The sequence below is a fragment of the Phocoena phocoena genome, chromosome 9 (assembly GCF_963924675.1).
Source record: "Phocoena phocoena chromosome 9, mPhoPho1.1, whole genome shotgun sequence".
NCBI classification, from domain to species: Eukaryota; Metazoa; Chordata; class Mammalia; order Artiodactyla; family Phocoenidae; genus Phocoena; species Phocoena phocoena.
In genome coordinates, this window is record NC_089227.1 from 33,819,976 (window position 1) to 33,837,305 (window position 17,330).

The following is a 17,330-nucleotide window of genomic DNA, read 5'->3' on the forward strand; positions in this document are numbered from 1 at the left end:
TCCTCTCCTGGACTCCGACCACCGAACCGAACCGGGAAAATCCTTCTACGATCCCTGTCCGAACGTGCCAGGGGATGGAGCGTCTCTGCCTCTGACCCGGTCAGGGAAGAGGGTCTCCAGTTCTGGAAATCCAGTCCTTGTGGATAATGCTTCGCCGGTGAAGAAAGAAAAGTTTTGGGGTCTGGTAGGGGGCAGAAGGGGTAAGGAGGATAGTGGAAGAAAGAAGGTGGATGGTTGGCTTCTCTCTCTGATCTGGAAGGAATGATGACCGAGGAAGGATGTGCACCAGCGGCCAGATTATTGGGAGCCTCTTGGTTCTCTCTGTGCTGGAGATAGGGCTGGGGGTGTCCAGCGTGGCCGTAGGAGCGGTCAGCTTCAGCCTGGCCCTCCGAGAGCACAAGCCGCAGCTTGGAGACTCGTCCCCGGTATGGAGCGGGGTGTGTGTACGTTGAGCCATTTCACTCTCTCTTTACCTCTTTACGGTGATGGTCAGTGTGTGTGCGTTAGTCACTCCCTCCCTGGGGAAGAAAATTATAAATCTCCTCTGGCTTGCATGTAGGTTCATGTTGGCAGGCTATACTTTATGTTGTCCTTTATTTATTATTGTGTTTCCTTTTTTCTTACCTTGACTTGATACCAAATTAAATGGCTTTGTTTAAAGTTGGGGGGAGGGCAGTTTCCACTGGCTGAATCTGCAAAAGCCTGCAGAGTGGTGCTGATTAGGGCATCACACCTGTCAAGGGCAGACTCACTTAATTTCTTTTACAAGGAAAATCAAAATGAAAGTGTCATATCATTTTCTTATACCAGGAACAAGCAAGGGTAGAATCGTGCGTTTATTTCTGGATAACAGTGCCCAAAGTACACTAAAGGCAACACCGATATCACAAAAGGAGAAATGGGGTGTGAGTGTGAAAGGAGCATTTTATCCCAGAAAACACTGCTCTTAATTTTCCCTTGTTAGCGTCTATAGAACTCTTTTGTAAGTTATAGGCAATAAGGTAAACAACAGATTATGATATGTAACATTCTAATTGCAGAATAACTCAGCTTAAAGAGTACCTAATGCTCAGAGAAAATGTCATAATTTTCTCTAGGTCAGAGGGCAGACCCAGTGAGCTTCTTGTTTATTTACTTTGGGTGAATCTCCAGGAAAGCTTTGGAGACCCATTCCTTCTACCAAGGATCAATAAAATAACAGCACTATTCCTAGTGTGAGCCTAATTGTGAAAATCAGCTTTTCTTCTCCTTTAAGTTATATAGCTGCTATATCCACGTCCTTCTGGGTCTCTGGCTTGATTCTATTTTCTCAGATAGTTTAATAGGATGTTATTCTGTCACAGATAATCAGTGAGTATAATTAACAGTCATGGCTTAGTCATGCTCTAGGTCACTGAGGAAAAAATTATTTATGAGTTAAAGAATAATTCTGAAGCAATTTACTTTTGAGAGAAGTTGTAGCATTCTTAAAACTGGCATACTTGTGCTTTAGAAAATTAGTTTTTATATTTTAACTTTTCAGAGTGAAGTGTTTTTAATTTGCAGAAGTTATAAGAAGAAAGAAAAATGGTGTTCATCTCTAACATGGAATTTTTCTAGGAATCCTTGTTCTGAATTCAATAAGTTACCACCAACCTCAACTAATTACCTTTCTCTTTATTATGTAATTTTATCAATGTATATTTTAAATTTAAGTATGAAAGACTAAAAGGCAAATCTTCAACCTAGTAATTTTACATCTTATATGTAGTAGTGATTATTTTGAGATTTGTAGTATTATTTTATTATTATTTAAATAGAAATTGTTAGACTTTAAAACTTCTATCAGACAATTGTCAAAAGTAACTGTAATGTCAACATTTAAATCACGGGAAGAAAATGTGATCTTCTGGTGGCTTATGAGGAAGAAGCCTCAAATACTCTTCAAATCAATTCCCCTCTGAAATTCAAGAAACTGAGTAGATAAATGTAGGTTGTGTCTAAATAGCATTAAAGTATCCAGTTTCAAAAATAAAAAAAAAGTGGTTACATTTGCTTAGTGTCAAGTAAGAAAAATAATTAAATGATTTTTTCCTTTCTTTCCCAACTATTTACCATTATCTAGGTGAGTCGACATATGTGTATGTACAGAAAATGAAAATTCTGAAGCAGCTCAGTGAAAAGCAAATAAAATAATAATACAGTCATTATCATAAAGAATTATTTCCAGTTTTAACACTTTGTTTCCTTAGAGTAACCAAAATTCACCTAGGATTCTCAAATAATAGTTTCAAATTCTATTGTCTGATTCAGTTAAAAAAAAAATCCATATGATTGAATGAATGGATTTAAAACTTGAGTGCCCATAGATTTGGTCACTTTTATTAACTCAACATAAAAAATCAAATTTGTGAAGATATAAATATCCAAATTTGATCTTTGTTTATCACATTATAGGCATGCTAAATTGATTTTTAAAATAATTTTTCAGAGGTCATTTGTGATACATACTGAATTCTCTCTTAATTCTGGCGATGATGAATTCATATAACCAGTATTTATAGAGGGCTTACCATATGCAAGGTGTTTTACTATTTAACACAAAGCCTATTAAGGTGAATCAGAATGCCTAGCAGAGGAAACAAGATGGGTATGTCACAAACTTTTATCAGTAGTGAGAAATTAGTTTGACTTCAGGGAGTTACAGGAGTAGATAAAGGGGAGAGAGGAAATACCCACGGGAGAACTATTATTTTTCTCTTGATCTTTAAAGTTTATTGAAACTTGGAATTAATGTATCACAGTGTTAAGTAATGTATCACAGTATGAAATCTGGAGTTTGCCTGGGTACAAATCGCAGCTCAGCCGTTAGCCATTTACTATTTGGATGACTAGCCAAAGTTGCCTCATACTCTGTAAAATAGGGTTGCTAGAAGTCGCAAATGAAATAATGCTCTTAGTAAAATGCATGGTATGTAGTAAGCACTGAATAAATGCAAACAGCTAGTACTGGGTGCATAGACTAACAGTAAAGGGCATGAGAAAGAGGAACTTTTAGGCAGCAAGGATGAAGACAAAAAACTGGGACGGGATGGGTTGTGTTTCAGGTAGAACAGGCTCTTCTATTTTTCTGGGGCTTACGTGCGTGAGGGAGAGATAAGAATGGAAAGAGTGGAAGGGACCAGACCATGGGAGGCTGCGTGCCAGTCTAAGGCAATAGATTTATTTCCTCACAGTTTTAATATAATAATAATAATAATAATACCAATTTTTAGTTCCCAAAGAGACTGCAGGAATATGCAGCAGAAAACTAGATTGAAAACTACTAATCTCTTTGGTATTCGGTGAATTAAAAATCTGTGTTATTTATAAACACTGGATGGGATTTTATATTAATTAACCTTTCAGGTCATAGTGTATAATCAGAGTGTGTTTTGATTGGTGCCATGAAGTTTTTTCAACACAAATATCATTATTGCCAGATTTCGAATTAAATTTTAGAAGCCAATGGAAATAAAAACTGCACTACGAAGGGATTACTTATTATAATGGACCTCAACATCATAAGCTTTTTTCTAGGTCAAATGCACTAAGAGTTCAGGCAACTATTTGATTATTTGGACTTAAATTATTATTGGATATTTTTGGATTATTGGAAAAATTATTGGACGAAAATTTTTTTTATTGTATTTTATTGTGATAAGAACATTTAACAAGAGATCTTAGCAAACTTTTAAATGTACAATATGTTATTGTGGACTATAGGTACAATTCTGTGCATCAGATCTCTAGAGCTTATTCATCTGATTAAATGAAATTTTATGCCCCTTGATCCATAACTCCCATTTCCTTCTCCCCACTACCCCCTGGAAGTCACCATTCCACTCTTTGATTATGTAAACTCCACTATTTTACATTCCTTATATAAGATGAATCATGCAGTATTTGTTTGTATGTGATTGGCTTATTTCATTTAGTATAGTGTGCTCAGGTTCATCCATGTTTTCACACATGACATAATTTCCTTCTGACTTTCCTTCAGAATTAAGGCTGAATCGTATTCCATTGAATGTATATACCATATTTTCTTTACATATTCATCTGTTGATGGACATTTAGGTTGTTTCCACATTTTGGCTATTGTGAATAGTGCTGCAATGAACATGAAATGCTAATATATCTTTGAGATCCTGATTTCATTCTTTTGGCTAAATACCCAGAAAAAGGATTGTTGGATCAAATGGTAGTTCCATTTTAAGTTTTTTGAGGAACCTCCATACCGTTGTCATAGTGGCTACACCATTTATCATTCTCACCAACAGTGTGCTAACGTTCCAGTTCATCCACATTCTTGCCAACACTTTTTAAGTGGCTTAAAAAAAGAAAAAGGGCTTAAAATCCACAAGGTGGATGCTTATACAGACTATCTCCAGTCACTATTTCACAATCAGGCAAAGGGTACGTCCTGGGACCAGTCTAAAAGATGTGGGCAATTAGAAGGAACAATTACTTAACTATAATTTCATAGTGAAAGAAAGCTATAAATGCCTTATAGGATTTTGGCCACCTCCTGATTCTTTGTTACAGTTTATATAGACACCTCCTTGAGAGCATGAAAGAATACATTATTACTAGATAACAATAAATAAACCATTGAGTAAACTGCTTTGGAAAAGACATAGGCATGGTGAAATATAATTGATGTGTAAGGTATATTGACAGGGAGTTAAATAGACAGGGCTATGTTTCCAAGCTGCTGTGGGATAGTCATTTTTCTCAGTCTCCAGTGAATCATGTATAATGGAAGTGGATTATATTTAGTGGTACACAGATCCAGGAGAATTTTATTTTGTTGCTCTAAGTTGGTACTTGAAAAATCTAAAGATTCGAATGGTGATGTCCAGAGAAGCATCTGATACTGAGTTTTATTTGATACATACCATGCTGAATTCCATCCATCTATATCTGATATTCATTCTATAAATTAAATATATTAAAATAACTTTTCTTAGGCTCCTTACCCCACATGTAAAATAGTTTTTTAAAATATTCAAAGTTTTTCTGATCAAAATCATATAAAGTTTGAGCGCTTTTTATTGCTTATTTTTCTGAAGCATACTTGATTTGTACATCATAACTTCATCTGCTTAAAAAATCCTCTACTTTAGGTGAGTGAAATTTATAGCATAATCAAGTCACATACTTAGTATGTAGACTCCTGATTCACCATGGCAACAACTCAGCCAGTGGTAAGATTGTGTTGAAATTCACCTACTGTACAATCTGACCCATACCATAGCACCACAAATGAGATGCTATGTATAAATGATAGCTGCTCAAAAATGTTATTTCTAATATTTAAGTCTGTTCAGTTAATTTAAGGAAAAACAAAATAAAGTGAAAGAAACCCCTCAAACAGTTACTTCAATTGTACAAAATTTGAAGCTAGTGTGTCTCTGGCCAGATAATACATCATTTTTCTCCAAAGTTAAAATATATAATATAAAGGATGCGTATAATTTGTCATGAGATGAAAACACTGCCCCCATCCTCAGAAATAATTACAAATGAACATTTATATCCAATTTTTTAATTAATTTGAATTATATAAGTAATTCACAAATATTGTTTCAAAGGGTTAAAAAAAGATCAAAACTGAAGTTCTCTTCCCTACCACCTCATCAAGATTAGCCACCATTATACATTTAGTGTGTAATCTCAAGATATTTCTTTATGCATAAATAGTATTGTTTGAACATATAGACTAATTTTAATATCAAGTTTCTGGATATAATAAAGCCCCTTCATGGACTCTCTAGAGCCAGGTAAAGAATATCTTCCTTATCTGAGGCACACCCTTATACTCAAGTGCTACTTGTTATCTACTCAAGTCAGGACAATTAGATAACTGGCAATTAGATGAGTTAGACAAGCTAAACAGTTGGAAAATGTAGTTATTATTCAAGGAATCATACTCTGTGTCAAAAAAAATAAAATGCCAATTTCTGGTGTTGATTGATAATGGTAAGATGGAAGAAAAATGGTGAGTTTTGCCATTATCCGTTGATATTTTTTTTGTTTTAGTCTGTATTTCACCCACACGTAAGTGACATGTGTTGAAATTTCCGTGCAGAGGCCATGAAAAATTCTGCTTCAGAATTTTGGCCCTCATTCAAGGGTATAACTGGTCTTGAAGAATTTGCCATAGAAACGTGAGGGGATAAGTGATAATAATAGCATCACTCACCTATTTGTTGACAGTTTGCTCCATACAACATGATCTAGACAAAGTCACATCTTTTCATTTGGATGTTTTTGCTTAAAATGTTCAAGCTGGCTCTCCATATTGACTTAATTATTAGCCAGATCATCCAATATGTGCTTTGAATATGGCGAAGCAATTTAACTTTCCTGTATATTCACTTAGCCCTCAGATACTTAATTTTATTAGTAGATGGGAGGCATAACCCAGCCATCCAAACTTCATCCAAAGCTATCTTGAAAATTCAGTAAAAATTAGAATAGATTTTGGTGTGTGTGTGTTTACACACTCACCAAAGGGGAAAAACCCCAACAATTTTCTGTTTTCTCTTCAAATGATGTTGGCTCATTCACTTACGAACTGAACAAAACTTCATCCTACTACTGCATTATATATATATATTGATACATAATTCTATTCATTCAAATGGCATTTCTATACCTAAATAACTAAGCCCAGAGTTGTTCAAAATATTTAACTTTATTGTCCTAATAATTTAGTCAAATTACAAGGTGGTTGCTCTGCAAATAGGTGTCCATGTTGAAATACATGGACAATGGCAGATTAATTAGATGATAGTATATAAAGACTCTCACTGAGCATCATTCTAGGAGAAAAAGAGAGAAAGAAAAGACACTATGTGACTACTTTCCTCTGTGATGTATAAAGCCATGCAATCCTTGTCATGAATGCAGATCTAATCTATATATACTTTACTCATATTGAATGACAGATGGGATTCATACATCTCACTCAATATTACTGTAGCTCTGGATAACTATGTGTCTTCACTGAGTCAAGGAGTACCTATTTTACAGGTTGCTGTGAAGTTACTGTGAAGCTAAGACAATGCTTATAAAGCTGTCAGTAACGAGCCTGGCGCAAAGTAAGTGCTCAGTGAGCATTAGCCATGTTTGGCTCCATGACTGCCTGGGACCATTAACCCACTAGTGGTGCACTGGTTCTCAACATTTCTCCAACACCCTTAATCAACTCTAGTTTGACTCATCATTTTTGTTTTTGTTTTTTCTTTTCATGTATAGTATCTAGTTAGCTTTTGATTTAATCCAGGTATATACATTAACGACTAAAAAAATGTACCGAAATATCTACATTAGAGAAGTCATGTAAATATTCACCTTAAAACCGAATGGGGACACAGCTGCTGCTGTAAGACACCTCTCTTTTTGTTTTTCTGTTGGAGGTGGAGAGGGTAGAAACCCTGTGATAAAAATATTTGAAAATCAGATAAGTTAGACAATTATCTAAGTTAGGCAAGTCAAACAGGGGAGGTATGGTAACCACGTTTTATACCATAAAACAAAGTCCTCGAAACACATATAAAACCATATGTTACTGTCATAAAGTCAAAATAAAAGTACAAATTAATACTTCTGACAAAGATACTCAATATCTTGGAAATTCATATGGTTTTGCCCTAACAACCCAAATAGCTTTTGAAGCAATGTTGATTTCATGTTGTACTATTAACAGATTCATCAATGAAATATCTAGATTTCAACAATGACTCTTACAATGTTAATGAGTGATCATGATTTTTAGTGCCAATATTGCAACTCAAGAAGCAATTGAAAGTTCCATTAGTTCATGATCTGTTATTAAATATTGGAAAAAATTAAGGCAAAAATAAAATATTAGTGGTTAAGTATATCACCTTGGCGGACTGGGTGCCTTGAGCTATTTATCCTATAGAAATAATACTAGACATGATTTATTCATGGTTAACTATGGTCCATATGCTTTCTTATACATTTTATTTCTAATTTTAACATCTTTGTGAACAATGTAGTGTTTTACAAAATTTATGTAGGAAAAAGAACTTACCTAGGGTCCACCATTATTTAATCAGCTGAGTTAGTATTTAAAGCCAGAGCAGTCTTACTTCAAAATCTGTACTTCTTTGACTGCATTGTGTGGAACATGGGATATTTTCATGAGAAAGTCATTCACTGAGGCCTGACCTAATTATTTGCTCCCATCCCTGAATCTACGAGTCAGGCAGGATGGCTTAAAAGCCAGGTCCCGATCACTGTTTGTATCTATTTTCCGGAAGAGACTGATATAGTCAACTGATGAACAACACAACCCCGATGTTCTCAAAAGAGTGTGAGATAATAGATTAAATTGTTCCTATCCATAAAGCTTAAGCTTTAGCCTTGAAAAATAAAGCTAAATTATGCATCTCAAATAATCATTAAATATTATGAGGCCAAATCAGGAAGACACAAAATAACATATTTGTTTAAATATGTTCAGAATGAGAGGTATCAATGAAGGATCAAGGGTATTCTTCCTCGTGGTGGGAGAACTGTACCCAGGCCTTGGAGATCGGTCAGATTTCCAGTGGGCAGAGGAAAGAAGATGTGCTAAGCGGTTATTAGTATGTGTAAAATCATGGAAGGGATAATAAATTGGAGAGTTTATGGAGGATTGAGGAGACTGAACTTGTTAGAGCAAAGACATGTTCACAGAAAAACTGGTAAGTGAAGATCTACCTCATCTGACTAGGATGGGTCCAGCTTCAAAAGAGTCCTGAAAGAATGGTAAGACTAGTCTGCTCTTGATTCCCAACTAAGCTTGGTTAGTTCTACTCGGTAGAACTTGGCGGTCATGAGGCCAAGGCAGTGGGGCCAGGCATTGCTGCTCAATTTCAAGGCAAAACACCAGCCCTTGGTCCCAAGATGTGTATGCAGGATCAAGAGAAAGACTTGAAGGAAATCTTGAGACTTGAGGGAAGTGAAAATCTTTCATCACAAACCTAACTCCAGCTTCAAATGGCTTTCCTATTATTGACGGTGGATTTGTAAGATCATAAGTTCCTTTTGTTCAGTTATTCTTACGGCTGCCTGTCATAGAAAAGTAAGAGTTCATTTGTGTAACTGGAAGTATTGGCGTGACACACAGAGATGAAAACAGGTTTTGGAGGTATTAAGACTTGGGTTCACATTCTAGCTCTAGTATTTTCTAGTTGTTTAAGTTTGAATGATTTGAATTATCTCACTGAGCAGTCAGCTAACTCGGTAAAATAGCAATCCTACTGCTTGTCTCATGGAGTTTTCTAAAAATTAAAAGTAGGACTTCCATAAAGGGCTTGATAAATTTTAGGTATTCAGTAACTGTGACTGGCCCACAACAATGACTGCACGCTTTTGCCATATCTCTGGGAAAATCCATTTTCTGTGTGTGGTTTCTATTGTGCATTATAGACATTTTATACATTTCTGAAGGGAGCTTATTGTAAGACCGTTGATGAAATTGACCTTGGACTCAAGACTTAGTAACATTTAGGTCATATATCCTCTCTTAGAAAATATGTACTAGTCATAACTGATTTTTGGCATTAATAGTAGTGGTGATTTAATGTGCTTGTCCCAGGGTCCCAGGAATATTTTCTAGGTCAGTATTGACATAAAGAGGTATAATTTTTGTTTGTTCTATCAAATACAGATGTGTTCTTGATTTTCTCATTAATTTTGCTGGGTTGTTGGAATTTTTAGTTCTTTCTCTACTTGTTTTCTGCCAATTAATCTCTTACATGGATTACTCTGAAGAGTTAAAATAATAATGATAATAATAATGGCATAAATAATAACAGCAATGGCAGCTTATGTTTATAATATACTACATTGCCTAAGAATTCCACCTACTTTTGTTATACCACTTAGCAGGTGAGTTTCTTCACTTAAGGGATGAGAACCTAAAGGATTTAGGATTCAGTGATTTAAGATCGAAAAGCAACAGGTGTAGGGTAGAAACCTAAATCACCTGAAGAAAGAATGTATATGTATGTGTGTGTCAGTGTGTGTGTGTGCATGTACCCATGCAGGTGCTCATACGTGTACAGTGGAGATCGAGAGACAAGTAATTCCTAGGAGGAAGTCGATAATTATCACTGATACGCAGTATAAGCTGCATTTAGGCTGCTAGTGCCCTGATTTGGGGGCAGGTTCACAACGTCGTGACCCTCTCTCAGCTGCCCCTTATCTCCATAACTGGCAGGAACTTTCAGAAACTGCCAGGCATGTTGGATGGACGTTCATTCGTGGTGTTGACAATTCTTAGGAAGAGTATAACTTCTACCCTCCAGTCCCCTGTAGCCCCTGGATATTTTCAACTCTGAGAGGACAGGCCACAAATCACAGACTCAAAGCTGGCATGTACCCAAGGAAGTATCTTTTTACCTTTCCTCTTCACCAAAGCCATCTTCTACATTTTTAACTTTTTTTTTTTTTTTTTTAAATGGGTGTCATGCTTTTTTTTTTTTTTTTTTTTTGTTGGGGGTAGGAGTTTATTAATTTATTTATTTTTGCTGTGTTGGGTCTTCGTTTCTGTGCGAGGGCTTTCTCTAGTTGTGGCAAGCGGGGGCCACTCTTCATCGCGGTGCGCGGGCCTCTCATTATCGCGGCCTCTCTTGTTGAGGAGCACAGGCTCCAGATGCGCAGGCTCAGTAGTTGTGGCTCACGGGCCTAGTCGCTCCGTGGCATGTGGGATCCTCCCAGACCAGGGCTCGAACCCGTGTCCCCTGCATTAGCAGGCAGATTCTCAACCACTGCGCCACCAGGGAAGCCCAACATTTTTAACTTTATTAGGTCTTCCACATGTATCAAGTTGTGAGCTTGATATTTGAATGTTGCCCAAATATATTATAGTATTTAAGTTAATATTATTTATATGACACGAAGGAATCTTAAACATAAAAATACAAGTGAAATCATTGCAAATTGGGATAGCCCACATTAATGTAAAACTACCTTAATTTACATAAAAATACTTATTAAGTTGTTATTATGACATATATGGAGCTCCTGTAAAATGTATATAAGAAGTTTATGCTACTTTAATAAGTAGAATGTCATGGACAGCATTATCTATATCTGGATGTTGAATATTGATTGCATTTTCCTTTACTTCCCTCCAGAACTAATCATTTTTTAAAATTTTAAGTAAGTTTGAATTTTAAAATTCATTTATATGTTATATTTGGCTAAAATAACAAAACTTTGGACTCAGGGGATAAACTCTTCTGATTTTTTTCCTGCTTTCTATGAAATAGTTTTATTTTGTTTTGTTTTAATAACTAACATGAATAATGACTATACCTAAGATTTACTTGGACAATTGCCACTTAAATATACTGCAAATTCAAAGTTCCTCTTGCTGAAAATTTACAAGTTTAGTTAAAATTTTCCTTGCTACTTCTGGAGCAGAAATAGCTCGAACATCAAAAAGCCTTATTCACTTAGCATACTCAAAATATTGAACAGATTATTTTTTAAAAAGAAAAACTATCACAAAGAGTAGTTGTAACAAAATACAATGCATAATTCATTGAATACAAGAAAGATTGCATTACCTGAACCCTGAGTGGGGGTGTGAAGGAATGAATGGCATTCTGAGCATCAAGGCTGATTCTTTCTGAAGAAAGAAAGAATTCCACACTGAGGATTTGGGTCCCAGTAAGAAGTTTCTGAGATTTTTGGACTTGGGTTCATTTAGAAGAGCTTGGCCTGCCGATCAGCCTCATACTATCTATGTTTGATGCTTTCTTCTGAAATTCATTCTTGCGTGTTGATAGTTTCATTCAGTTACTTTACAGCCTCTGCAAAGGTTTCTTTCACTACTTGCTGTGCATCCCCATTTACTACTGTGGGGTTTTTCTTTCCATTTCTCCCTTGAGTGCTTGGTTTAATTTCTTTATTTGCTCTGGTTGCCTCTTACCCCATGCTGTCTGCTAGGCTACCAAGATGGCCTGGTGCTAATAGAGGACTGCTTGCTTATCACATCAGCATAGCTCTTGTACACTTTATCCTCTGGGTATTTTATTTTCCTGTGAAGGTGATTATATTTGTGAGAGGTAATGGCTCTATTGATAAAAAGTGTACATTTACCCTTTCCAAGTTGAACTTTAAAATTTTTTTAAGTTTCAAAATTTCCCGGAGTGGAAGAAACATAGTATATGGATCAATGTATATAAATGCCTTACTTTATTTCAGTGTTCTGTTTTGGGATGGAAAACAAGAAATTAGATCTAGCTTAAGGGAAAAAAAGAACACTGCGTATTAGCAGGATCTTCCATAGACTAAGAAAAGAAAGGACTATAAATAGGAAAGTAGAAAAGTGACTTATTTTAAAAATGAACGCTTTGCTAAAAATGCAGAATAATTGGGAGAGGGGAAAGCAGAGGCCATTGAGGATATCTATAAATGTAATAAAGGCAGAAAAAGCCCAGGAAACTGAGTTGTTAGATAGCATGGTCAGGGCCTGGGAACCCCCCAGGGATTAGGCTTATGAAAATGGGGCCAAATCAACGTTGAAGTCAGTGACAAAGACACTTGATCAGCCTGAGCTACATGGTCTACACTGGGTTGGGATGAGTCAAGAAGAGGAATGACAGCATGGTATGGAGGAAGAGCTATGGAAAATGAAGAGAGTCAAGTTCCTGTTCCCATTCTCATCAGCCATATGCTATTCTCCTCAATTCACTTTCTTATAAGATTTCGTTAACAAGTATTGATTCCACAGCTATGACATTCTATGCTCCGAGTTAGGTTCTGAGGATTTAGCAGTGAATAAAATTATCATGATCCCTGGTCTTCTGAAGCTTAATTTTAAAGGAATTCCCTGGTGGTACAGTGGTTGAGAGTCCGCCTGCCGATGCAGGGGACACGGGTTCATGCCCCGGTCCAGGAAGATCACACGTGCCGCGGAGCGGCTGGGCCCGTGAGCCATGGCCGCTGAGCCTGCGCGTCCGGAGCCTGGGCTCCGCAATGGGAGAGGCCACAGCAGTGAGAGGCCCGCGTACCACAAAACAAGCAAATAAATAAATAAATAAAATAAAAAGGAATATAGACGATGAATAAATAATGCACAAATTAACAATTAAAGGTTGTACCTGTTAAATAGAAGTACAGGCTTATGAAGACTATAACAGTTGTCAATAATGGGAGAATATGAAAATGCATCTCTAAGGAAGCAATATTTTCTGAAGGATGATGAGGCATTACCCAGATAAAGAGGGAAAAAGCATTGTTCCAACCAGAGGGAATACCGTGTGTAAAGACTCTGAGATAGAAAAAGATCCATGTGTTTGAGAAACTGAAAGAAGGCCAGGGTAACTGGAGCATGACTAGTGAGTAGGAGGAGATATAAGGCACTGGGTGAGGTGAAGAGACACACGTGGGGATGAAAATCACTTCAGGCTTTATACATACGGTACAATGTTTTTATTTTCTCCTAATTATATCAGGAGCCACCAAAAGATTTTAAGCAGGAAAGTAACAGGATTATACCTGCATTTAAAGAAGCTCATTTGGGGCTGCATTTAAAAAAATTTTTTTTGGAGTCAGACAAGTTCTTAACTTGTCACAAATTAAATCACAGGTCTAGTTAGGAGGCTGCTAGGGTGTATGAAGCAATAGTTACATGGATGAGAGTTAAAGAATAAAATAAAAATAGAAGAAGAACAGATATTTGAGATACACAGTTGAGAAAACTTTGTGTTTCATTAGATGCCATTGTAAAGTATTAAGAATGAGCCTCAGATTTCAGGACTGAGCAACTGATAGGGTCCTATTTACTCTTGAGATTAGGGGATTAGAGAAGGAAAAACTGTGTGTGTGTGTGTGTGTGTGTGTGTGTGTGTGTAGGGGATAATTGTGTATGGTGGGAAGAGATCAAGGATTTATTTGTGATCTGTTAAGTCGGAGGTACCTGTGAGACATCCAAATGGAGAGATGCTGTGGGCTATTAGATGGGTCTAGATTTCAGGGCTGGAAATCTAAAAATGGGAGTAGACTGTAAATATGTTAAATACATTTAAAGGTATTTAAAGCCACATGACTTGTAGAAACCACCCAAAACAATGCCTTCAGTTACTGTTATATTCAGAAGCTGGACATTCAGAATTTACTATAATACTCAGAAGTAGAAAAAAGAGACTGAAAAGTTGTGACCAGAAAAATACGCTAAAGACCAGGAGAGTGTGGCATCCCAGAAGCCCAAAGGAGAGAGGTTCCTTGTAAGATGTAGAGTGAAATGTGGAAGTCATTACTTACTTTAGCAAGAGAAGATGAAATAAAACAGGGTGTAGAAGGCAGTCTGAAGTCTGAGAGAGAACGGGAAGTAAAAATGCAGAAATAGTAAGTGTAGAAGCTTGGCAGTAAAGGGAAGATGGAGTAGAGAGAAAGAACCATCAGTAGAAAAAGATTTGGAGTCAAGGAAGGCTTTCACTTTTAAGGGAGATTTTGGAACACTTTGGCATGCTGATGTGAATAATGGAGTAGAATGGGAGAGTTATAAAGGGGGAGAAAGTCTTTGAGTAAGTGAAGGGAGATTGAATTTAGAGCTAAACTGGAGGTTTTGTGTTGATAAGTTTTACCTTTGTTTCATGTAATAAAGCAAGATAATATGAGTTAAGATGCAGAGCTTGTCACACCTAATGGCGAATAGAGAGAGGATTCTCTGATGGCTTTTGTGTTTTCTGTCTAATTTGATATCTGTCAATAGCTAAGGGTAGAGAAGAAACATGTCTGGTTTGACTCTGAGAACATGATTAAAATGTCTTCTCTCCCTCTTGATTGAGAATTATAATTAAGTCACACAATATGAACAGGATAGAGACATAAAAATAATTTATTCCAAATTCATCATTTTACAGATAACTAAACTGAAACCCAGAGAATTAGCACTGGTGGCTAACTACAGAACCAGGATAAGAGTCCAAGTCATCTAATTCTTGGTCTAACACTATTTGCACAGATGCAAAACATTAAATATCCTTAAAATAAGTGTTCAACCAAAAGGATAATGAAATTATGTGGCTATGCCCCAAACTGAACAGGAATGATCTCAAATTATTGGCACTGCTAACTATCATGGAGATGTAGTAATTATTTTAACAGATTTCAGGGGTTTCCTCCCAGTTGGGAGTTTCAAGGAAACAGCTTTCCAAAGAAATTGTGACGTGTTCTCCATGGTGCTTTTCCAAACTGACTGAGATAAGCTAATTTTTTTTTTCCCCCACGTTGGGTCTTCGTTGCTGCATGTGGGCTTTCTCTAGTTGTGGCGAGCGGGGGCTACTCTTTGTTGCGGTGCGTGGGCTTCTCATTGCAGTGGCTTCTCTTGTTGAGGAGCACTGGCTCTAGGCACGTGGGCTTCAGTAGTTGCAGTGCACGGGCTCAGTAGTTGTGGCTGGCAGGCTCTAGAGGTCAGGCTCAGTAGTTGTGGCTCACGGGCTTAGTTGCTCCACGGCATGTGAGATATTCCTGGACCAGGGATTGAATCTGCGTCCCCTGCATTGGCCAGCAGACTCTTAACCACTGCGCCACCAGGGAAGTCCCCAAGCTAATTTTTAAAAGTTACTAATGTTTCCAAACCCACAAAAGCTAGTGATCAATTTAGGTAAGTAAGCAGATTGCCTTCAAGAAGGCTTTAAAAACAAATTCCAAAGCTCATTTATCAAGCTTTATGCATTTGTAGAGCTTGGACAGGGAATGTCAAAGTCCTGTAGTTCTGAATATTTTCTCTCTGAGGCTATTCTTTTTAATTCAAACATCTAGAAATCAAAATTAAGTCAGATTTAGTGCAGTTTGCCTAAAGTGGCTAGAAACAAATATGCGTATGTTTACATATATATTATATATATGTATGTATGTAAAACGCCCTTATCCAACACTGTTGTAAAAATTGTCAAAATATTTTATAATGATAAATTTCTTTAAAGGGCCACACTAAAAAAAAGGTGCTCTTTTCCATAAATGTATCTTTGGCCATGAATATAGCAGAGTGTACTTACTAGTGATGGGATGAGCTGAGTTTTGTAGTGTGACATTATGAAATTAAAATACCATTATGAAAGGTTAGCAATTTTCACCACCTTTGTACCCCAATTACTTGTAGTTGAAGGAAAGGATTTTCTCAAAGGAACTGTTCATTTGGCGAAAGAGATGTAACTTTAACTTGTAATTTTTGCTAATGTCTTTTCAGCTCTAGCCAAGGGGTATCGTCAAACATCTTTGGCTCTCAGACCTTCAGAATAGTCTCTTAGAGGGATACTTGGGGAGTTTATAAAATATCGAGTTGAAAGTATCTACTGCATTAAAAGATGCAAGTTTGGCAGACATCATGCAATGGGTTATCAGGAAACTTAGGCGTATAGAGAACAAGTTGCCTCTAGAGCTCACACATAACTGAAACTAACTAATTCAGGAAATCATTGTATCTCTTGGGTGATATTTGGTGGTTGAGGGGGGCACTTGTTTTTCTTTGACTTGTGACCATAACTAGGATTAGGTATTCTCTAGATTTGCACAAATAGAGTAGCCACTAGCCACATGTGGCTCCTGAGCACTTTAAATGTGGCTAGTCTGAGTTAAGATATAAGTATAAAATGCACACTGGATTTCAAGGACTGAGTAGGAGAAAACGACATATATTACCTCGTTTTTAATGTTGATTTCATGGGAAAATGATAATAGTGTGAATATATTGAGTTAAATAAAATATATTGTTAAAATTTTCACCTTTTTCTTTTTAATGTGACTACCAGAAAATGCAAAGTTATACATGTGGCTCACATCTGTGGCTTAGGTTAAATTTCTATTAGACAGCTCTCATCTAGATACTTTTTTCTCATCAAAAACAAGTAGTCAGCTGGTCAAGAAAATTGTCAAGCTTTGTTTACCTAAGACGTGAACTATAGATGAGGACCGCCTTTTAGACAATTTGAGTTCTTTGTGAACTGGGAAGGCTGTGTTGGCTTAGTCAGCTGGTAGAGACACTAGAAGCAGCTAAGTGTTATAGTACAGCATTTTCCAGAATGGATACCTCAGGAGCCAGCTCCCATGACACAAGTCTTTCAACCTCTGTTTTTTAAATGGTGCAATCAAAGACTCTGTGTCACTTTTTGTTAAAGGGATTTCAAGTATTATTTGGCAAGTATCAAAAGTGTTTTGGGGGCTTCCCTGGTGGCGCAGTGGTTGAGAGTCCGCGTGCCATTGCAGGGGACACGGGTTCGTGCCCCGGTCCGGGAAGATCACACGTGCCGCGGAGCGGCTGGGCCCGTGAGCCA

General features: G+C 36.9%; 1 protein-coding gene across 2 annotated transcripts in view; it reads left to right on the top strand.

Annotated features, from left to right (window-relative positions):
* The first annotated feature begins 278 nt into the window (after positions 1–278).
* Positions 279–17,330, top strand: part of TMEM196 (transmembrane protein 196) — a 51,922-nt gene continuing 34,870 nt past the window's right edge. The window contains exon 1 of one of the 2 annotated variants that reach the window (XM_065884264.1): positions 279–443. In XM_065884264.1, the coding sequence (XP_065740336.1) occupies positions 279–443 (165 nt within the window). The remainder of the gene's footprint in view (positions 444–17,330) is intronic. The other variant, XM_065884265.1, reaches the window with a different exon arrangement.